The sequence below is a fragment of the Berkeleyomyces rouxiae genome, assembly GCF_048999995.1.
Source record: "Berkeleyomyces rouxiae strain 22BRR77 chromosome Unknown BrBRR77_ptg000004l, whole genome shotgun sequence".
NCBI classification, from domain to species: Eukaryota; Fungi; Ascomycota; class Sordariomycetes; order Microascales; family Ceratocystidaceae; genus Berkeleyomyces; species Berkeleyomyces rouxiae.
This window is the reverse complement of record NW_027396494.1, coordinates 767,561-789,697: the sequence shown is the minus strand read 5'-3', so window position 1 is coordinate 789,697 and position 22,137 is coordinate 767,561. Positions and strand designations below refer to the sequence as shown.

General features: G+C 53.5%; 7 protein-coding genes across 7 annotated transcripts; 1 reads left to right on the top strand and 6 right to left on the bottom strand.

The window, feature by feature from the left end:
• Positions 1-6,171: 6,171 nt before the first annotated feature.
• On the bottom strand, positions 6,172-7,102 carry BROUX77_004437 (uncharacterized protein; the record flags this gene model as incomplete). The annotated part of the gene is made up of 2 exons (XM_073749199.1): positions 6,172-6,629; positions 6,775-7,102. The coding sequence occupies 2 exons, from the start codon at positions 7,100-7,102 to the stop codon at positions 6,172-6,174; spliced, it is 786 nt and encodes a 261-aa protein (XP_073604894.1).
• Positions 7,103-7,434: 332 nt separating this feature from the next.
• On the bottom strand, positions 7,435-8,123 carry BROUX77_004436 (uncharacterized protein; the record flags this gene model as incomplete). Its single annotated transcript, XM_073749198.1, has 2 exons — positions 7,435-7,734; positions 7,800-8,123. 2 exons carry the CDS (start codon positions 8,121-8,123, stop codon positions 7,435-7,437), a joined length of 624 nt encoding a protein of 207 aa, XP_073604893.1.
• A 1,191-nt stretch (positions 8,124-9,314) lies between these two features.
• On the bottom strand, positions 9,315-11,867 carry BROUX77_004435 (uncharacterized protein; the record flags this gene model as incomplete). The annotated part of the gene is made up of 2 exons (XM_073749197.1): positions 9,315-11,737; positions 11,798-11,867. The coding sequence occupies 2 exons, from the start codon at positions 11,865-11,867 to the stop codon at positions 9,315-9,317; spliced, it is 2,493 nt and encodes an 830-aa protein (XP_073604892.1).
• A 718-nt stretch (positions 11,868-12,585) lies between these two features.
• BROUX77_004434 (uncharacterized protein) lies at positions 12,586-14,241 on the bottom strand (the record flags this gene model as incomplete). The annotated part of the gene is made up of 1 exon (XM_073749196.1): positions 12,586-14,241. The coding sequence occupies one exon, from the start codon at positions 14,239-14,241 to the stop codon at positions 12,586-12,588; it is 1,656 nt and encodes a 551-aa protein (XP_073604891.1).
• Positions 14,242-14,657: 416 nt separating this feature from the next.
• On the top strand, positions 14,658-15,262 carry BROUX77_004433 (uncharacterized protein; the record flags this gene model as incomplete). Its single annotated transcript, XM_073749195.1, has 3 exons — positions 14,658-14,734; positions 14,795-14,845; positions 14,905-15,262. 3 exons carry the CDS (start codon positions 14,658-14,660, stop codon positions 15,260-15,262), a joined length of 486 nt encoding a protein of 161 aa, XP_073604890.1.
• A 92-nt stretch (positions 15,263-15,354) lies between these two features.
• BROUX77_004432 (uncharacterized protein) lies at positions 15,355-16,922 on the bottom strand (the record flags this gene model as incomplete). The annotated part of the gene is made up of 3 exons (XM_073749194.1): positions 15,355-15,571; positions 15,676-16,270; positions 16,325-16,922. 3 exons carry the CDS (start codon positions 16,920-16,922, stop codon positions 15,355-15,357), a joined length of 1,410 nt encoding a protein of 469 aa, XP_073604889.1.
• A 595-nt stretch (positions 16,923-17,517) lies between these two features.
• BROUX77_004431 (uncharacterized protein) lies at positions 17,518-19,657 on the bottom strand (the record flags this gene model as incomplete). Its single annotated transcript, XM_073749193.1, has 3 exons — positions 17,518-18,889; positions 18,953-19,511; positions 19,594-19,657. The coding sequence occupies 3 exons, from the start codon at positions 19,655-19,657 to the stop codon at positions 17,518-17,520; spliced, it is 1,995 nt and encodes a 664-aa protein (XP_073604888.1).
• Positions 19,658-22,137: the final 2,480 nt, after the last annotated feature.

The following is a 22,137-nucleotide window of genomic DNA, read 5'->3' as shown; positions in this document are numbered from 1 at the left end:
AGTTAGTTAATCTATTAGGTTCTATCTTTTCCTTTCTGTCTTCCTCCTTCTCTCTTCTGTTTAATATCCCCTACCTCGACGGCATCACGCCGCCGAGGACCCACAATAATATGTTACTCAGCGCGACAGGGGTTTTGATGTTCCTTGGTAAGTGGGTCCCGACACACTTTCCTCCTTGCGCCACAGCGCCACACATATACGCCACGCAACATATATAAAACAGCCGCCGAAAAATGACAAAGCGTGTAAACTACTACTGTGCCAAAAAGACGAACGTTCACTTGGACTTGCTTACTTAGTAGGGCTTCTATCTTCCATTATGTACACTGGGCTCTCATGGCCACTGTGATGTAGCGTCATGTGATCTTAGTGATTTTGGTAGACGATAAATACAGTCAAGTCAAGTCAAGCCACTGTGATGTACGCTAACTGGGTAACTTGGCCTCTTTGTAGTGATCCCGACAGCGATAGTTTGCCAAAAACCACGGTCAAATGTTGGAGAACTGACCCTTCTGACATCGTTAGGGTACAAGAATATAGCCAGTGCACGTGATCTAGGAATCCACCGTCACGTCGCACAAATATAGGAGCATGGACTTAAGCGGATAGTTTCTAGAGCATGCAATAACTTTCCTACATTACGCACATCCATCAAAAATACCGAGTCATGGCATCCGCTGGACTAGACACCGTGTCGATCTACTTTGTCTCCGTGATTTCCCTTTGTTCATATTCTTGTTGTAAGCACATAATGTCGGTCATGAGACGCTTCCCACGGGTAGTTACAGGCTTAGACACTCATACAGCGACTTTGAATCTGTGTATTGTACCAGCGAGACCGACGTGCACAGAGTCTGTTCGAATGTTCCCTTGGTTTGTAAAGGATAAGTTGGTGAATGTTGCCAATGTAGCAGTGTCCAAGCCAAGCGGGATGAACTACAAGTGGTGCCCCGAATTATCCTTTTTCCATCCTATTCAGAGGCTGAGTGCCTGCATGTTCCTGTTGATCGGGATTGTCACTTCTGCTGCCTGTGACAGGTCGAAAGCGGCTTCTGGTTGGGATACTGCGGCAAAGTAAACGTCTCATTCCCATTGCGCAACATACTGCTCTGGCGTGGCCAGTCTTGTGCGCTTGACACCTCTCGAGCTTGTCGACGTTGAGGGGTTTTCGAGGTCAATTAGACGCAAGTTGTTGCAGCGCCATCTAGTGAAGTTAACTATTTGATGTAAGACTCACTCATTATTCAAAGAGCATTTCATTCGAATCCTTTTCTCTAGTTACTCTAAGTACAACTGTCATTTTCAGTGCCTCCGCAGGCTTCTAGGCTAACCTTGTTCAAATGATTGGTTGATTCTTTATTAACCTGTCTACTCGCGAGGTATTCTCGGCATAAGACAGCCACCCCGGAATCTCGGCTTAACGGCCGATGTGGAATGCCAAAAAAGTCCGCAAAACCCTCACCGAAAAAATGGAACCCCAGACCAGCTACAACGGGTTCGCGAGAATTTTTGTGTAACCGTAGAATCCAGTGGACAAAAAAGCAAAAACATACAACACCGAGGATTCGCATGTGATCACCCACCATACTACTGGTTCGGCGCTCTGTGGTTTGACTAAGGGGGAGCAGACGGGACCCCGTATTTTCCGCAGGCTATGGTCGTATGTGGAAGATTTGAGTCGAGAAAAGTTTTATAAAGAAAACATCAAGTTGGGCTAGAGCAAAAACTAACCTCCACAGTAAGCAGACTGACGATATAAAAACACGCAACACTGGGGATTCCCACGTGGTAACTCACCGTAGTACTAGTCTAGCGCTTTGTAGCTTAACCAAGTGAGAGCGAACGGGATTTGATTTGAAAGTCTTTATTATCCTGTCTACACGTGAGGGATTCTCGACATACGACAGGGGACTATTTCTAGTACCAGAAATAGGCTCCTGCCCAAGACGATACCTAGCCCTGGCGGGGTGAGACCTGCAAAGGAGGGACCAGACGACCCCATCGAAGCAAAGGGCGACAAAGACAAGGAGGTAGCCCGACATCTAGAGGACCTGCGCATGGCGTGGCTAGATACAGCGTGGGCCTACTCAGACGGGGCGAAGATCAAAGACGGCAGCGCAGGGGCCGGGTAGACTCTTGTGGTAGACAACACGACCTGCGCCGAAGGTAGCAAACCATTGGGCACCTGGCAAGAAGTGGCTGACGCTGAGGCAATCGCAGCCCTACACGCCGTGCAAACGGCCCACGAGCTACCGCAAGAGACGACCGGCGACCTCTACCTGTGTCTTGGCAACAAGGGCATTGTGAACCGTCTGAATGCAGAAGAGGGCGACCTGGGGACATCCCAAACAGCCATCAACGAGACAAGACGACTCCTGGCAAGCTGGAAGCCGAGACAGGCGGGCTCTTTGCGCCAAAGGCAAGAGTCAGATGGGTACCGGGCCACAAGAACATCCCCGGCAATGAAAGAGCCGACCGGTTAGCCAGAGGGGTTGCTGGGACTGAAGTCGGCGGACGCGAGATGTCGCTCTCCAGGGCAAAACGGTGGTGCCGAGAGCAGGCCGCCACAGAGTTCAAGACGTGGTGGGGGGCGCAGAACGGGCCTTCCCATATAGACAAGCCAGAGCCCGTCGAACCTTGGAAGTTCAAGGACTACAGAGAACACGACCGACTCGATATTGGCACATTGATGGCAGCAATTTCTGGACACGGCGACTTTGCCACGTACCACCAGAGGTTCGAGCACACCGGGGCCGCTCACGATTGTCCGAGATATGGACAGGAGAAGACCCCGTGGCACCCGTAGACGTGTGACTCGATCCCACAGAGGCTACGGCTGACGGAGAGACTCGTTAAAAAGCTTCTCCCTACAGTCAAAGGATGCAAGCAGCTCCTCAAGAAGTTGAAGAGGGTGAGAGAGGAATGACCAGCTGCGATGGCGTTTGGCGTGGTGTGCTTTCGTTTGTGTATTACTTGCTTCTTTTTCTTGTTTGTTTTCCGATTCCTTTTTCTTTTTATTTTTATTCTTTTTTCCCTGTTCTTTTTCATTTTCATTATCACTGTCTTCATGTATCCCCCCTGATGTATCCCGAGCCAGGAGGTGCTTATCACCACAGGGAAATCCCGAGTCGGCGTCTACAGTTTCTTCGGAGCTGGGAGACTACGGTCACCAAGGCAGTCCGAATCGGAGGATCCCGGCAGCCGGTTATGCCGCTGCCAGGTTGCCAGGACCTGCCTGGTCATCTTATGAGTGTTTGACGAACACTCCGAATGATGTAAAATAGATGAAATGAAATGAAATGAAATGAAATGAAATGAAATGAAATGAAAAAACATGGGGTCTGCACCTTCCCTCCTACAACCCTCGGGGGGGTACCTTTGAGGTCGGCCTCCCCCCCCCTTGAGACTATGCTGAGGGTCTCATGAGGATAGCAGCACGATCCCGATGCTGCTGCCATTCTTGTTTTTTTCAACACGACAACGAGCTGTGAAGCCCGAGTCCGCTTTTTCCCAACTTTGAGGGATTTCCTCGCCGTCGACTCGCCCCCTTTTCACGACACCCTCCTCCTCGCGATCGCCGGCCCTTCATCGCCGTCACACACAACAGCTCGTGGATCCATCTTTGCAACTCGGGACTGTCCCTTTGAAGGTTCAGACAGTCCACCTTCATCTTTTCTGTTTCTTTTGTCTTTCCTTTGTCCTGCTGTGGCACTCGGGGACTGCATCGGGCCTCAGCCATGGTTCGGTGCGGCGGCCACTTCGAAAAGCGGAAGGATACGCTCTTAGCCTCTGGGGGCTCACTTGGTATGGTTTTTCACTTGCTCAATGACTCGGGTTTTTCTATGCTACGCTGGTTGTGATGGTTGACTTTGTGTTTCGTCACGTTTCTCGGTCGAACGAATGTTGGTGGGGATGGTCAACTTTTTGTGGGGGTTAGGGTTTATCTGGGGAAATTGTTTTTTTTTTTTTTTGTTACTTATTTCCTTGTCGCATGCAGAATTCCATTTACTGGTTGTCCTACGCTCGCGCGGGGGTCGAAGGGCCCCGATGACCAAGGTCTTCTCATGTTTGGCAGGCCCGATAGGGCCTGTGTCCGCCTCACGGCGGACCGTGTAATGCTTTTCATGTAGCTTAGTCACGTTAAATAAAGTCAAGTCTAATGAGACCTCACCGGTAAATACCGCCGCCATATACGCCGCTTCAATCACTTGAACGCAGTGCTAACCTGCCCCCTCTGCGACGCTGAGACCACCCCGGAGCACATCTGGACCTGCCCCCGCAACCCTCAACGGATGTCTAAGGGCTTCTTCCAAAAGCTCATAGCCACCAAGAGTGGAGCCATCTGGCTGGCATCTAAAGCAGCCAAGAGTCCTCCGGTGCTTCTGGCACACCGCTGTGTGGTAACGGGAACGGACCGGCATGAAGGGGACTCCCCAGTTCGCCCTCCGCCCGACCCTCCACCGCCTGGTCCGACCCTGCCCGGGGCAGCTTAGCCTCTGGGGCCCAATCTTTTTTCGCGCAACCGCGCTGCCAACCCTCTGGCATGAACACGCCGCCAACCACCCCTTCTTTTTTTGCACAAAACTTTTTATCACTACATCGGCGGTGAGGCCAGGACTCTGGGCCAGGTTTGGGGCCACATAAGTGAAGGACAGCCTCTGTGCTGGGCGGGTGGACATCACTTTGGTCATTACACTTTGTGTGTGGGGTTTCTGTATGCATGGTTTGGATTTTGGTTTCTGTTTCTGTATGTAACTTCTGATACTACTTGTAGTTCCCTGTCGTATGCCGAGAATACCTCGTGAGTAGACAGGTAAATAAAGAGAAAATCAATCAATTCCCCCCACCCTAGATTCTTGCACCATGAGTATGATTCAGGCTCGGTCTGTTTCGTAAATCGTGGGAGTTACAGGCTGTTTTAGCCCGGTAGATATTGTCAATAGCATCATCGACGGATGTTTCACGTGAATTTAGGAAAATGTAGGCAGACCTTGTTGTGGGTGGTAGTTGCGTCTGAGTTTACAATTGAAGTAGCCATGCCAGCATCATGGACTGTGCTTAGGCTTTCACGAATTGCACCTCTTGCAATTCTTCTATATTCTCAAGTCAAGACCTACACCATTGAACCCTGCCCTCTCCTCTGTGGAGGGCGAATAAAGAAGTGGATCGTTGCTCCTCGTTGTGTTTTTTGCCAAGATCTATATTCTTTGACTAAAGACTAATCCTCAAGAGTGATGAAAGACGGACTGGGGGCCTTGCAGCTCGGATCACTAAGAGACAGTCTTGCCTTTGTCTACCACCGTAGCCGCCGGTTCGTGATTCGAAAATTCTAATAGAATATATCGCGAGACTAACTCGAAAATAGATGGGCGATGAACAATGGGCTTTTGACACTGGCTTTGAGATGTTGGATTTCCCGTGCACTCTGTATTGAACGTAGCCTAAAACACCATTTTCTCTTAGTTTACCCACTACAATCTGCTGCCTCCCACTTCTCCCAACCCAACGGGCTGTTACAGCCAAAGAAACTGTGGTACTCATTCGGATTCACGTGCCCTGATCTTGCCAGAAGAACTCTGCTAATACTAGCTCAGTTCTCCAGTTCGGCTACAGCCTTCCATGGCATTCATACTTTTAACTTTTGGCCCGTGTTCTCTTACCAATGGTCAGTCAGTCAATGTCTGCCTTGACTTGACTTGACCATTGTTGGCCTCCACACAAGGTTTACTCACTTTGGCTGTTCCCTTCACCATCTGTTCTTACAGTGGTGTCTAACACATACGACCATAGCTTGTAGAAAGCACGGGATCCCGTCCGCTCTCCCTTAGTTAACCTACAAAGCGCCGGATTAGTACTACGGTGGGTGACCACGTGGGAATCCCCGGTGTTGTATGTTTTTTTGGGTCTCTTTACTTCGCTCTTGTTTTGTTTCTGTAGACCCGGATTGCCTGTCAACAAGCTCTTCTTGAACGCGCCATTCTCACTTTTGTTTGCGAGAGAATACCTCGCGAGTAGACAGGTAAAATAAAGACAATCAAACTTTTGTTTGCGAGTAGACAGGTAAATAAGGACTTTCAAATTCAAAATTCTCACTTTTGTTTTCGCCCGCTTATGTCTCAAATCGTGTTACCTCGCGGGTAGACAGGTAAATAAAGAATCAACTAACTAGCCTCAAAGTGTGTCTAGCAAAGCGTCAACCTTCCTTCTTTCCGCCTCTTCAACATCCTGGACGGCATCATCCGGCTTGCCCTCCTCCAACCGAGCCACGCGCCCTCCCACACGTGCCAGCAGCACACGCATGCGCTCCATCTCCTTCTCCATTGCGCCGTTGCGCGCAACTAGATTTTCCTGGACAGCGTTGCGTAGAACCTCGTCCTCCTCCTCCTCCGCATCCTGCTGCTTCCCGCTGCTGTTCTCGCGCACGCGCTTCGTTATCGGCTGTAACGGAACAAGCGACGCGCGGATGCGCCGTAGGCGCTGCACGCGCGCAAGCACGGCGGCGCGCTCATGGTCCAGCTGCGTCAGAGACTCGGTGAGCGCGGCATAGCGCTGAGACTCGGCCGGGTGGGCATGGGATTGGGCGTCCTGTGGCCACGTTGGGGGGAGGTTGGTAATGACAGTGGGTGAGCCTGGGTGTGGGGTGTTAGTACATGTTAACGTGTTTGTGAATAGGGTGTATGTATGGCATAACATGAGATTTAGTAGAGAACAGAGACCCCAAGCACCCAAGAGAACAAAGCTCCAGAGCAGCACCAAGTGCCCGGGTGGACTTACTTATGTCTGCATAACGTCCAATCCCATCGCCCAGTACGCCGTCACCATCGGCGGCGCTCGCGCCACGCTCCGTCGCCTGCCAGTACAAGCGATCAAGCTGCTCCGCGACGTGGCGTGAGGCCTGGGGCGCGTGCACACGGCGCGAGTGCTGGGTGAGCACGTGCGATAGGCGGAAGAGAGCATCGTCGACGGCACGCGCGGGCAGGGCATCGGGCGCGGCGGCTTGCGCATCGAGCCACTCGGTGCTGGGCGTCGGGTCACTGGCAAGCAGGCGCGTTTGTGCGGCAATGAACGATTGCTTGAGCGAGAGGATGGTCGGCGGTGTCATGGCGGGAGGTGTTGCAGCGCAAAGGAGGAAGGTTGATTGGTGTGAGATGGAGGTTGAAAGTGGAGTTGGGGTTAACCAGAGCTCAGGGTTTGGCGGCTAGCACTCGGTCACGTGTTTTAGTTGAAGACTAAGTTGTGGAAATCATCATTTGACATTTTCCGATGCTACTTCTATATGTATGGCCCAACTATTAATTACAAGAGAAGCCCCTTTTTCTTTTTCAAAAGCCCAACAGCCAAAGCATGAATGCCCCATCGCTAAATGCATAAGAAACCTAAAAACAAAACCCAACGCTAATGCCGTTATCAGTGCCCAAGAGAACCCCATCAAGTCTAAGACAGAAGAGCGGCCACCATGGCACCAGCGACCACAGCCGCAGCACCGGTGGCCCGGAGAGAGCCGGTGCCAGAGTTAGGGTGAGTCTTGGTGCCAGTGTTCTTGGCGCCGCCGTTGTTGTTGCTGTTGCTGTTGCTGTTGCTGTCGCGGTCACGGTCGGCAAAGACACCGCCAAAGGGACCGTTGTGGGGGTCGATGCTGTCGGTGATCTTGGCAGCGGCAGCGGCGTAGTTGGAGTAGGTCTTGCTATCGCGGCCGTTGACAACACCAACCATGCCAAAGTTGCACTCTCTACCCTGCAGAGGAGGTCAGTATTGTGGGGTCAGACGGGAGAGAGTTGGAGAGTCGCAGAGTCACGTACCTGAGTGGAATAGAACACCAGAGGGTCGGTGTTGTTGAGTGTAACGCGGAAGGCCTTGTCGGCCAGGCCGCTGCCGACGGGGACATAGCCGGACCAAAAGCCGCCGTGGTTGATGGGCACACAGGGACCGCCGGGAGCATCGAAGTCGCCCATGGCTACACTGTGGTTGGCAGGGCCGAACTGGAACTCGAGGACATCGCCAGAGTCGGCAGTGATCTCACGAGGATCAAAGGTGTTGTTGTCGTTAAGCTTGACCACGATGGTCTTGGCCGAGGTCAGGCCAGAGACGGCGGCGACAGCGAGGATGGAGGTAGAGAAGCGCATTTTGAAAGATTAAAAGTAGAGGTGGAGGAGTGATTAGAAGAGAAGTGGTATTAAAGACGGTAAAAGGGAATAAGAAGATTAAGAAGGAGAAGAGATGCAAAGAAGAAGAAATAGAAGAGAAGAGAAGAGATGCTGAAGATGCTGATGATGCTGAGAGAGGCTGGAAATATTGGACCCCAGAGACACGACCAAGCCTCTCTATTTAAACATCCGCCGACTGACCATGCACAACATGTCTCGTGGCGTTTCTTTTGGCGGAGGTCTATCAGAGACAACGTGATGGCCCGGCTTGCTTGCAGTGTAACCATGATGACGTGCCGCTTCCTTTAGCCCACTGGCAAGGGTCTATTTGGCTTAATGATCCTTTTTGCCAGTGCTGCTATTCTTGACGCAATGGCGCCTTTTGTCAGGCACAAACAAATCTCGCCTAGAAGCGATGGAGGCCATAGGCTCAAAGTGCGAGTCTACAACTTGCTACACTGCAACTCTTCTTGCGCGACTTTCCCTGGGCTGGGGCTCACCTCAGCTCATCTCAGTCAAGGGAGCACCAGCAACCCTCACGGGAGACTAACCTGGGGACATACGAAATAACTCTGAGATCGCCTCGGTCTCTGTCCAAAGGCCTGTTTCGGTCTGTCCTGCCCTGACAGCCTCTTGGCACGGCACATCGTCAAGCTCTCAGCTGTCTTCCCATATAATCCGCCCTGTTATCGCTGGGCCTCTCGTCGGCTGTCATTGCTTGGCTTTTATTGTTTATTTTTTGCCCCGATGCTGCTATTTTCAGGCCCCCCGGCAGGCCCACCCAAAAGCTTGGGCCCCGGCGCTAGATTCTTCGCCTGTGGCCCACTGTAATCTCGCTGTACTTGTGTGCTAAAAACAACCCGTCGGCGCTCCCTGTCACCTGTTGGCCCAGTGGCCCTGCTCTGTATTTGAAAGTGAGTGTGCCCAGATTAGGCTTCTGGGGCTCGTGCGTTAGAGCTCCCTAAAATATCATCACCATCTGCTGTAGGGTTAGGGTTGTGAACGTGAAGCAAAACCCAACGGCACACATAGCTCCAGAGTGCCGGAAGTATGCACCAGATATTGGCCTCTTGCGCGATACTTTTTCCCCGTGGAGGCCAAGGAGTAAGCCCTCTGGTGAAAATCACGCCTCCCCGCCTCCAACCATCCCAGAGGAACCCCGATGTGCCTTTACAGCCCTGTCCACCAAGATGTCTTGTCTACCTTGAATGACCCCTTCAGGAGCGTCGCTGTGGCTTCACTCGATGTGTCGACTACAACCTCATACACGCCCCGTTCAGCTGCAAACTTCCTGCGCTCCTCGCACCAGTAGCTGACGGCATACTTTGTCTGAACCGTCATTTCCACCCGCTTGCTCTCCCCCGCCAATAGATGGACCTTGGCGAAGCTCTTGAGCTCCTTGAGCGGCCGGTTGATCTTTGTGCGCGGCGGCTTGACATATGCCTGGACAATCTCCGATCCCTCCCTGCGGCCCGTGTTAGTCACCGTGACCGCCACTATGACCACGCCGTCTGCCTCGGCAACCGCCAGATCCGACAGCCGAAACGACGTGTAGCTTAGCCCATGGCCAAAGGGGAACAGCACGGCGCGCTCGGCAAACTCGTAGTAGCGGTAGCCAATGTACACGTCCTCGCCGTATAGCGTGCGGCCAGCTTCGGCGCGGATGTTGAGAAAGGCCGGGTTGTCCTGCGCGCGCACGGGCCACGACACGGGCAGCTTGCCCGACGGGTTTGCGTCGCCAAAGAGCACGTCGGCAATGATGTTGCCCGTCTCGTTTCCGCCATACCAGGCCTGGAGGACTGCCTTGACTGAAGATAGCCACGGCATCTCAACCGGCATGCCTGACTGATTGACGACAACAGTGTTGGCGTTGGCTGCGGCTATGGCCGATACGAGATCGTCGAGACGCCCTGGAAGTTTCATGGTCTCCCGATCGCTGCCTTCGGTCTCCCAGTCTGCGTTTAGGCCGAGGCAGATGACGACCTGGTCTGCGGCTTTAGCGGCGTCGGCAGCGTGGATGATTTCCTGGTCGCCGTCGATGACTTTGCAGCCACCGATTCTCAGGGCGCCTCCGTGGAGCAGCACCCTTTCACCCGACAGGGGAGAAGTGGGCGTCGATCCAAACTCGACCTTGATGTTATATGTCTCGCCCGTTTTAAACTTGTAGTATCCCTTCTCTTCGGCCGTTCCATAGCCAAAGTAGTAATCGCTGGGCACCTGTTTCGTGGCGTTGTCGATGACCAGGTCTCCATTGATAAACAACTTGGCCGTGCCGCAGACAATCAGCGACAGCTCAAACATGCAGTCCTCTTCAGCAACCAGGGTGCCTTCAATATCGGCGAACCAGGTTTCGCTCAAGTTTGCATTGTTGTAGTCCACAAGCAGCATGTCGGACTTTTTAAGATAAATCAGGTCCACCAGTTCGCGTGTGCTGGAAGTAGGAGGCTCGTTGTAGACCTTCATAGACATGCCGGCTTTGCCATTAGCTACCGTGGTATATGATAGTAGCGGGAGCAGTAAATGTGAGTACCCCCCCAGCACAAAACCTGGCTTCTGAGCGAGCTTGGATGCAATGCCCTCGTACGGCGTGACAGCGTAGTAGGAGGACAATGCAGCCGAACCGCCGCCGTGATACATGGCCAGCCTCGCATTCGGCCCGACGACCAGTGTCTTCCTGTCTTTACACAGCGGCAGGATTCCGTCTTCATTTTTGAGCAGTACCGTGCCTTCAATGCCAATCTCACGCAGGAGTGCAGCCGTCTCGGGCGTATTGCCCTCGCGCTCGGGCGCGTTCTCGGGTATCCCCGAGGCTGCACAGCGCTTGACGAGCTCCAGAACGGTGCGCGCGCGATCGTCCAGGACAAACTCGGGGACCTTGTTGGTAGCCACGTTGAACTTGAGCGTTTCGCCGCGGAACCGCGGCGGCCCGGGCATCTCAATGTCGAGGCCGGCTAGGGCCGCATCGGTAGTTGAATACGTCCCGTACCAGTCGCTCATGACAAGCCCAGTATAGCCCCATTCCTTGCGCAACAGGGTGTCTAGGAGGTCTGGATTCTCGCTGCAGAACGTGCCGTTGACGCCGTTGTAGCCGGTCATGAAGGCTCCTGGCTCCGCGTCACGCACGAGCATCTGGAATGGCATTGCGTATATCTCGCGCAGCGCTCGCTGCGAGACGATGCTGTTGGCAGCGTTGCGCTTGTGCTCTTGGTCGTTGCAAACAAAGTGCTTCGCGGTAGCTTGGACACCCGTCGACTGGATTCCCTTCACCAGCGCAGCAGCTCCGAGACCAGAAAGAACCGGGTCTTCTGAAAAGGACTCGAACCCACGGCCGCCGAGAGGGGACCGCTGCATGTTGATGGTAGGCCCCAGCACGACGTGGGCGCCCTTGAGCTTAGCCTCCTCGCCCATTTTGCGGCCCGCCCTCTCCAGAAGCTCCGTGTTGAAGGTAGATCCGAGACCAGTCCCGCAGGGGAAACACGCCGCAGGCACACTGTTGAAGAACTTGGTGCCTCGGATGCCATTTGGCCCGTCCGAGAAGCGCAGCGACGGAACGCCATGCTTGGGGAAGCCCTTTGTGTGCCAGATATCAATGCCTAGCCATGCATTAGTTTTTTCTTACTTGACGCTGCCGTGCGAATTGGAATCGGGCTTACCCGCAAGGAGGTCTGCCTTGTCGGCCAGAGTCAGCTTTTCTAGCACGCTGTCGACGTCGATGTCGGCCATGATGTCGGAAACGAGACTGGGAAGAAAAGTTTTCACGGCTATGCAGGGCACCGACTGAATCACAGTCTCAGGCTCGCATGCAAGACAGTAGGAACTGTTCCAAGGAGGGAATATTTGAAAGTTGTCAAGCCTGTAAGCTTATAGTTGACCACAATGTGCAGATGCACCAGTGGAACAAAGAGAGCCGTGGGGGCAATCTAACATCGCATATGCATCTGGAGGCTGGTAAGCAAGTGGATCTCATCGCATATTAGATTGGGTATTATATGTGGCTCCCATGTCTGCATGATGTTGTTATCGGTAGTTTCGGCGCGAGTATGGCCGGCAGCATTGTTTCATTCATATCCGCCATGCACATATAGGATTGATTCAGGGAGAACCCGTTCTTGACAGTGGGAGTGATCCTGCCTACAGTGCGTGGTTGATATTGGGAGCAGCCATGTGCTTACTGAATCACCATTTTGAGTTTTTGGAAACTCATGGCTTCAGACACACTGGCACTTCAAAAGTCAAACAGTTAAATGCAGCAAACAGTTTAGTTGGCTGTAGATATTTGTGAATTTCCCAATACCGCTTTCTTTCTCATCATTCTTTCTCATCGTGATCTTTTTCGTGATATGAAAACCCAGATTGAGCTTTTATGCATAATCTACCGATAATTACCCGGCCCAATAAGATATCATGACTTATAGACCATGTCTTGATAGTCCCCGGCTCGCTATGATTCAATGGGCTCCATGCCTTTCATGGCATCCAGCAAAACCTGAAGACTCCCAACCTCAGTTGGTCCAGTGGCGCCGGAGGGTGGCAGAGCCCAGTCCGGCAGCGGCGTAGTGTAACCCCAAGCGCCACCAGCGTCCTCATATCTCAAGCTATGCAGCCAAACCGACAGCTCCTGGTTGCCGGGGTCCGTAAACAGCTCCGTGCCACACTGGTCGCACACCTCGCCGGACAGTTTTTCCGCACGGCGTTTTTCGTAGTTATCCATCATCTCGTCGTGGTACGCCACGGCATCGGCCGCGTCCTCGCGGCCCATGCGTTGCAGGCGCTCCATGATGTCGTCGTCCGTCTGCCTGCTGCCGTCGGCGTCGCCAGAGCCGAGGTCCAGTCCCCAGACCTTTTGGTTGGCGTAGATGGGGTCGTTTTCAATCGGGTGGCCCTGAAACTGCAGGTGTACGCGAATCTGGTGCGTGCGCCCTGTTACGGGGAGGCAGCGTACAATCGAATAGCCCTGCTTGCGCATCCACGGTAGGTTCTGCACGTCGGGGTCTACGCCTGCATCGCCAGCCACGGGTGCCTTGGCCGTGGTGTTTTCAACCTTGCTCTCGTCAGGGCCGTAGTAGGCCAGGCGTTTGAAAACGGTTCGCGCGACCTTGCCGGTGGCACGCACGCGGTTGAGGCCGAGTTTTGGCGAGATCTGCAGAATGGGCTGGTCGCAGACAACCTCGCCGTCGGGGAATTTGCCAATGACGCGGGCAATGTACTCTTTGCGCACGGTGCGGGCCGAGATCTGCACGCCCAGAGCCTCGGCGGCCTTTTGCGTCTTGGCGAAGAACATGATGCCACTTGTCAGCCGGTCCAGGCGGTGGCACGGGCGCGGAAAGAAGTCTGGGTCGTTGCGGTCTGACTTGAGGATCTCCACAACCGAGTTGTACAGGTAGCGCCCGGCAGGGTGCACGGGCACGCCGGCCGGCTTGACAACCACAAGCATGCTTTCGTCCTCGTGGACTACCTTGATGCGCTCCGCGGTCACGGGCGGCTCATGGCGATGGATTGTGTGCGAGATCAAGTCTCCATTCTGGACAAGGTATGTCGTGGGCACCGGGTTTCCGTTTACTTGCACGAGGCCCTTCTCAATAGCACTCTTGTAGTATGCCGGTGGGCGGTCGCGGAACTCGGAGATGAAGATGTCCAGGAGCTCCCGCTTGCGCCACCGCTGCTTGCAGTATGTGTTGTAGGTGAAGAAGTAAGGCTTGACGCGGCGCAGGCCGTCTTCAAAGAAATACGGCCGTGGCCAGATGTCGTTGGTGCTTGTGATATTGGGGTTCTTGGCCTTTTCGTTCTGCATGTGTTTGTGGCCCTTTTGTTTGCCCCGGGGAGCCTTCACAATGACGCGCTCATTGCCAGTATCAATGGGCTTGGCTTCAACGTTTGTAGAGCCGTTAGAAGCAATTGGCACCGTTGGAGAGGCGTCTTTTTGAGTGGTGTCTGGAGCAGTAGTAGCTGAGGAGACAGAGGCGCCACTTGGTGATGGGTCCAAGGAAATGGGCTCAGACTGGAACTTGGCTCCCTGGATGGCTTCAGCTCTAGGACTATCACCTGCTACACTAGGTTCCACTAGAGTATCAGGTAAAACTATTGATGAGGCCATCATCGATCGTGCCGCTTTTAACTGTGTGGTTTTCGCAAAAACAGTGCGAAAGAGACAGTTTATGAAAGGATAAAGTGACGCCAGGACTGTGACTGAAACGCGTAGTAGACTGATGGAAATGTAGAGGAAAGATTTGGAGAATAGGAGTCTGGAACAAATCTGGAAATATCGGTCACTGGTTCTTGGACACAACTGTTGAGGTTTGACCCCTCCATAAAAATTTCAACGATGACTAGATGAGTGCCAAGGGTTATACTGGGGTTAATGATATTCAATTAGGTTACACAAGACCTTCAGGGATCCTACCAATGCGGCTATTTACATTCACGGAGTTATACGAACGCAAAAACGCGTTCAGGGATAATTCTTGGGGTGAAACAACTTTCTGCCAGTGCAACTATCGAGTCAAATCGACCCTGATGTCTGCTAACAAGTCGGAGCTGAAAAGTCGTAAGCGCGTGGATTATCCGTTTATACGTGATTACAGAACACGATGGTAAGCGGTTACACAGTTAGGAAATCCAATGTATTGTCTAACTCCATCTGTGTTTTGCAGGAATGATAATGATGTGTTCCAACACATGAACAACGCAGTATACGTTTTCCTGTGAGTGCGGGCTCATGCGCAAGCAGAGGAAGCGAAGCAGTTGTCTAACATTGCTCTAGCTACGACTCGGTGCTCTCGACGTATTTGACAGAGAAGTGCAACTTGCAGCTCAGCACGTCTCCGCAGATCGCTGTTGTGGTACACTCACATAGCGACTATTTCGCCCAGATTGCCTTCCCAGCCGTGGCAGAGGTCGGCCTGCGCGCCAACAAGATTGGCCGGTCGAGTGTCGTCTGGGAAATGGGCTTGTTTGAGCGCGGGTTGGAAGAGGTCCGGGCCGTTGGCGAGTTCGTGCAGGTCTGGGTCGACAAGGAGACGAGAAAGCCGCTTAAAGAGGGCTTAACTGGTGATATACGAAAGGCAATTGATGCTTTATATATGGGGCCGAATTTAGAGAAGAAAAAGAGCAAGTTGTAGACATGCTTGCGTTGAATTAATCCATCAGAGGGGCGTTGTTGCAGAGACTCTCAACATATTGAGTACGATACTTCTGAAATAGACTAGCTGTTTTATATCGCGGCTTCCTGAGGTCTGCTGCTAATACCTCCATCTTCTAATCTTTGCATGGCACGTTCTACCTCACGATCCCACTTACTCGAACCAACAATAACCCACTGTAAGCCACCAACTAGATACAGTGCCACACACTGACCAACCCACAGCCCCGCAAGACCCCATCCGTGGAAGGCCAGGAAGATACCCCCCGGAAGGGCCCCACCGTAGTAGCTTATCAGATTGATGGCCGCGCCCACCGACTGCCGGCCATGCCCCTGAGCGCGCCCCCGCACGAGCCGTTCAGCCCATCGGCAACTTGGAATAGTGCCACATACGGCAGCACGTCCGCCACCAAGCGAACCACGCGCTCATTGTCACTGAACGGCCGGCCAAACACGTTTTTGACTACCATCAAAACCGTCAAAATGGCGGCACCAACAAGCACCGACAGCACAGCCCCCGTGTGTGCGGCCCTGGCGGCACCGACGTGATCGCGCGCCCCTAGCAGATTCCCTACGCGCGCTGACACCGCGACCCCCAACCCAAACGGCACCGTGTTGATGACCTGGTCGGCAGTCATGATGATGGACTGCGCGGCCAGCGGGACTGTGCCGAGCCGGCCAGCGGCCAGAGCGACGATTTCAAACGCCCACCACTCGGTGCCCACGTGCATGATGCCCATCAGCGCAAGCCGCGCAAAGGGCCCGGTATGCCGACTGGCGCGGCGCAGGTCGAGCCCGCCCCAGCATTCGGAGCCGCGGACAAAGACGGCGTAGGCGACGAGTAGGAAAAACGAGAGCCAGTAGGATATCCCGATGGCAATCGGCGCGCCGTATAGACCAAGGCCGAGGCGGTGGATGAAGAGATAGCTCAGCAGGGCGTTGAAAGGGGACGTGAAGAGCAACACATATGTGCCGGGGTGGTAGATGGCTATACGAGGCGGTTAGCCGGCACACAACTCACAAACGACAAACCATGACTCACCCTGTGCCTGCAAGTACTTCTTCATGGCCTCAAACCAGATATACCCCAGGCCACCTGGAATCAAGCACCGCAAAAACTTCGCGCTCTGCACGCAAATAAACTCCTCCTGACCCAGCCAGCGGAAAACCGCTTCGCTATGCCACCACAGCGTGGCCACCAGCGCATAGAAGCCGCTGAGCACCAACAGCCCGCGCTGCAGCAACACGCCGAGCCCCGCGCCGTCGGCCGCGCCGGCCGCCGCCGCTGTGAATCCACTGGCCGCCAGCGTGTCGAGCGCCGTCGTGCCGCCCAGCGCCACCAGCCAGGCCGTCGACATGGCAAACATGTAGGAGAAGGCGGCTGTTGCGAGGGCCTCGGCGGACAGGCGGCCGGCGATCAGCACGGAGACTGTCTGCAGCGAGTTTTGCAGCGTGTAGGCCAGGATAATGGGGAGGGCCGCACGGGTTTGCACGGCGGCTTCAGGGAGCCAGAGGGATTGGGTGGAGGGCTGGGCCGTCCGGAGAGAGGGCGAAGGCTGCTTGGCCAGCCTTGATGCGGGGTTTGGGAGAAGAAAGGTGGTTTCGTCAGGGGCGGACGACGAGGGCAAATGGGAGGCCATTTTTGACGGCGGGTGTTGGTCTATAGATTACAGCCAGTCTGTGTTGTTGGCAGGGAGGAATAGAAAAGAGCCAAGCGAGAAAGGGACGAGAATAAGGCTGTAGATATCGACTACTTTCTTTTTCTGAGCACCTATCGCAAGCGGCATCCCATGTGAGCTGAATAAGAATATAACAATACACGCAGGGTCCAAAGCAGACTCTTCAAGGTAAACGAGACAAAAGGGCTGATGCGAGCGAGCGCACAAAGTCTGGGCGTTGTGCACCGGTGTATAGGCCTATGACAGGGGGGATTTATTTCTTTTTATTCATGTGTTTAATATCTCGCACAAAAGATCCAGTCGTTACCAGTGAACGCAAAAAAACAAAAACAAAAGTCAAAATTCCAAGCCGTAATTTGGGTATCCTTTCCATCACAAAGCCCCGTTGTGTGTTCCGTGACCAAGACTAAGAAGTCGAGCATGACAACACTGCAAAACAAAAAAAAGAGAGAAAAGCAAGAGTTTCTAAAAAGAGGAACAGTCATGGGATAAGAATGTAAGTTAGTTACTGGTAGAGTGGTAAGAGTACCACCGGTGGTTATCCTTCACCTCCATTTTACCGCTGGTATTGGGGCTTGCGGTCCATATGAACCATGGGCGGCGCAACATCGTCATCATCGGGGTAGGGCAGCGGGGTGTAGTGGGGCCGCGAGCCTAGGAAAGTGGACTGTGGTCGTACGCTGGGAATCTGCTGATAGTCGAGGAATGGTGTTTTGGGCGGTCTTGGGGGAGGGGCACTGCTAATTGTGGATAGAGGGATAGGGCCTTCGCTTTCATATTCAGAAGTCATGGAGTAGCTATGACTATGGCTGTGTGCATGGCTCTGGTGGCTGCCAGGGCGTTTGGTCGACTCTTCATCAGGGCCGGTGATGGCGATGATGTCAGAGCCATTGTTCGTGCGGTAGTTTTGTGGCGCCAGGGGCAGCGGAACTAAAGATTCTGGATCATCCATGTGGCACATGGATAGCCGCGAAGATGAGATGGGCGACTGGGGTATGGCTAAGCTATGTGAGGAGCTGGGAGAGTATGTCGAGGGGCGAGTAGGATCAACAGAGCTGCGCCGCGAACCCAGCCGAAAGTTCACATTGCTGTCAGCACCGGACTCGAATGACTTTCTGCTCATAGCAGGGCTAGAGTCTGATATGCCCCATGAATTGGGAACATCAGCGGGAAGTTCCATTACATTCGGTGGAGTGTCGTCAATCTGGGTTGCAGCGGTGGGAGGGGGAGTGAGTAGGTCATTGCCAAATGTGCTCGTTGGTCTGGAGAAAGATGGAGGAGCTTCGAGATTTTGTCGATGGCGTTTCACTGCTCTGGCGATTCCAGCAAGCTTGGAGGCCGCGTTGATGAGCATCTTACGCTCAGTCTCATTTGAAAGATAGCGGCGAGTGCTAGTGCTGATGTCGGCTAGGCGATTCCATTCATTCATGCCAAACTCACCAACACCAACCTCGACATTGAAACGATAGTAGTTTTCAATGTTGACGCGGCGGTGGGGGAGATGTTCACGGACCATGCGTTCGTGTATCTTTTCACAGTTTTCAATCTTGGCAATCATCTTGCGGCGCACTTCTGCAAAATCGCCCAGAAATCCATCATACCATTGGTGCTGGTTGGAGTTGCTGCCTCTGGGCCGTTTACCAGTTCCGACGCTGATGAAAATTCCAACGTCTCGGCCAGGCCACTCGTTAACAACGGCCTCATCTAAAGCCTCGATAGACGGGTTGAATATACCGTTCCCGTCATCGTGGAAGTGAGACTGGCCAATCTGGATGGGCTTGAAGGCCATTCCAATAGCACACGTAGCGCGGCCAGCCTCCCAGATTTTGCAGTCGAACTCTGGTGCTGGTTCGCGCCTAGAGTCGTAAGATCTCAGCATGGCTGCTGAATTTCCCCTAGAGGCGCCTTTGTAAACAGCGGTCACGGCACTATATGGCAGAGAGTTAGCATACAGGAGCCAAAATCAACAACATTAATTGGACGGGGCCTACGTTTTTGTTCTGTTTTCACGAGAATCATACAGTCGCGCCGATGCATTTCCATATCGCGACCAGGTAGCGCCGCGGTACGGCATCTGAGGCTGGATATTCTGACTGCGGGCGCTGAAGCTGATAACACTTGCGTTGCTGGAATGGCGACTAGGGCGAAGGGAGTCGGAGGGGGTCAATGGCGGAGCGGGTTCGGAGCCGTCATTTCCTTCCGACATTTTGACAGTGTGAGTCTTGACGGCGCCACGAATGGCTTCCTCGAGTTTGGAGGCTTTGAAAATGGTTGAGCGAAATGGAATTCCGGCAATGGTCTTGTCGGTTTCGAAGACCATGCGGGTCAGATTGGCGTACAGTTCCTTGCATGTTTCGAGATCGAGGCGCAAACGGCCAAGCATCAGGGCGATCAAACCGCCAGTTCCAGTGCCGACGATCAGGTCAAAGTGGTCGGCAGGCTTAGGGATTTCATGTCGCCGGGGAGCGCGGCCATGTGTTTCGACAAAGGTGCGATGCATGAGATCTTGGATGATGATGAGCATGGAGTAGCCTCTTACGCCACCGCCATCTACAAAACGAATACGAGTTGGTTAGTACAGAGACCACAAGCGCGGCAAAAGCAGCGATATCAGAAAGACGGCATGGCATACCCAGTGAAAGAATGCGGAGCGGGGGGCCCTTTGTGGTGTCCCGCCGCCGTACTGAAGACTCCATAGCGGCAGAAGCGTAGAAGAGGTGGTGAGGCAGGAAACGCGGGGCTTATCAAGTGACCAAGTGACGTATGTAGCGAGTTGATCAGAGCCCAAAGTTAATATTGGCGACAGCAAGCTGGGTCGGGGCTTTAGGTTCCAGGCGCAAAGGCTGATTGATGGGCGTTGATCGGTGGATGAAAGAAAAAGAGGAGAAATGGGAAGAAAAGAACAGAGAGTAATACGAGGAGGACAAAAATGCAGAAGAAGCGAAATCTGTGGAATGAATATAAAGAAAGAAAGAGAAGATCAGCCACAGATGGAAGGACCCCGGAACTGCAGCTGCAAACGCCCAAAAGGAAAAGCAGCTGCCTTTTTTAGGACAGGAGCAAAATCCACACCTTCCCTTCCATGTTTTGCAAATAAGCTTTGCCGCAGGCCGTTTTCTTTTCTTGTTTTTTTTTTGTTTTAACTACATGTTTAATCGGTCAAAGACACACGCACGGACGGCCTACGAGATGTAAGAGGGAGAAGGCCAAGAAAGTATTATCACAGCTACATATTATCATTACAAACAACAACAGCTACGAAGGCTTGCTAACTGGAGAAGGGGAGTGCCCCAAGAGAGAGAAGAGAGAGACCTGCAACGCTATGCAGAGAAGCCCATTCCATAGAGAGCCGGCCGGATATTCTGCCCCTCTTGGCTGTCTTCTAGTGCTTCTTCCTGCGTCGCGTCACCACTCATCACAGAGACTCATCAACAAGCTTACTAGTGCTGGGCCGGTCTGGTGGAGGGGGCTTGTGACTTGGGAACTGAAGCAGGACTCAGCACTGCCACCAGGCGGAAGGCGAATGGATGGCATGGCATGGATGAGCAACCTGCCACATGGACAAGCATGTACCTTGGCACCACGATTGGGCGGATCAGTACATCCCTTGTGTTCTGCACCCTTTGTCAGCTTCCGTTTCTCGATGTCGAATCTCGTTTAGTGCTTCGACCACTCAAGGCGTCAACATTAAAGCACCCCGGCGTGTTGTACAAATATAGCGAGGCGTTTCAAGTCGCAGTTTATTCTTTGCAGGGCCCAGCGGGAATATGCCTTGGTGGGATCGACGTTTATCAGATGAGGGGTGGGCTCACGCCTGCGGAGTCGGTCGGTCAGTCGTTGCGTATGATTCTGTGTTAGCTTTAGTTGGCAGCGCAGTGTGGATTCGCATAGCACAGGCTACGCTAACGCGGGCCCCATGGGCCTACGAGCCTATGTCCGGGGCCCTGGGTCTGTTATCCATTTTGCGGGTGGTTCTTGATTTCTGCAGATAGGCACCCAGATTCCCGGCGATTGCTGGATATCATGAGACGCATACAAACAGGCCGCTGTGGCGGGGAGTCTTTTGGGGTAGCGTCTTCCACAGCATCCGGTCACGGAAGAGGGGGAGGGGAAGGGGAACGAGAAGGGAAGTTGGGCTGTTGACAGGAGCTCTCCCAGACGTGCAGACGTGCAGACGTGCAGACGTGCAGACGTGCAGGGCGTGTCTCGTACAGCCTACTCTTCTTACTTGTGTCTCGTACGGGCTAGAGCTGCTGATATAGTTAGTATCCAATGCTCCCCGTTCCCCGGCTAGGCCTGCATATGCACCAGGACCCACCGTCATCGTCATTGACGGGTTTAAGATGGTCAGCCAACAAGCTCGGCTACACGTTCTGAAGCCAAGGAACACTCGATGCAGTTGGGCAGAGGAGCGTGGTGCAGTTCAGAGCCGGAGATGATGTTGGCGGCCAACACTTGTGGCTTGATGAGGGGCCCAGCAAAAGACCAGTGCCCCTCGCTACATAAATATGTACATACAAATGCGTGCAGGCCGTCAGAGAGCAGACCGGGGACGCGGGAGGCCGCAGAGGATGCAGGCAACGCTCTGCGAGAAAGTCTTGCAGAACACGAGCAGCGGAGAAGACGCTTTGGCAGCGGCCCCAGTCTGCTAGCCCTGGCATATGTCTAGATACTTATGGTACTTGTGGCCCAATTCAAGGGCTCTGGTTGGTCAGCCATAGATAGAGTGGATACCGCCCCCGGAGCACGTGCTGCTGTCAGGGTACATCTCTGGTACCTGCGCCGCTGCAGAGCGCCCACAGTTTTCTAGGTAGTGCCATGTACCTGTAAACACCCTAACCCGCCCGCGATTTGGTTGGCTGGCCCTGCCGCAGCCGGACCATCTTTCACCTTTTGGCTGATACCAGTTTCCAGCCTCACGGATCAAATCAAGTCTCAGTGCAGCCCAGAGTGCAGCCTTATCCACCGTCCGCCATTCGTTCTGCGCTGTTTAGTTTCCCTCTTTATTTCCCTCTCATTTCCCGCTCTTTGTTTCCGGCGGTTCGCGGCTCCCCATCGTCGACTTCCTGGAGTCAAACTTTTGTCTTTGTTTTGCTTCGGCTCTTCCTCTGTCGCGTCCGATTTAGATTGTTCTATTTTGTTTTCACACCCCCCGCCTCCCAATTCCTCAGCCTCG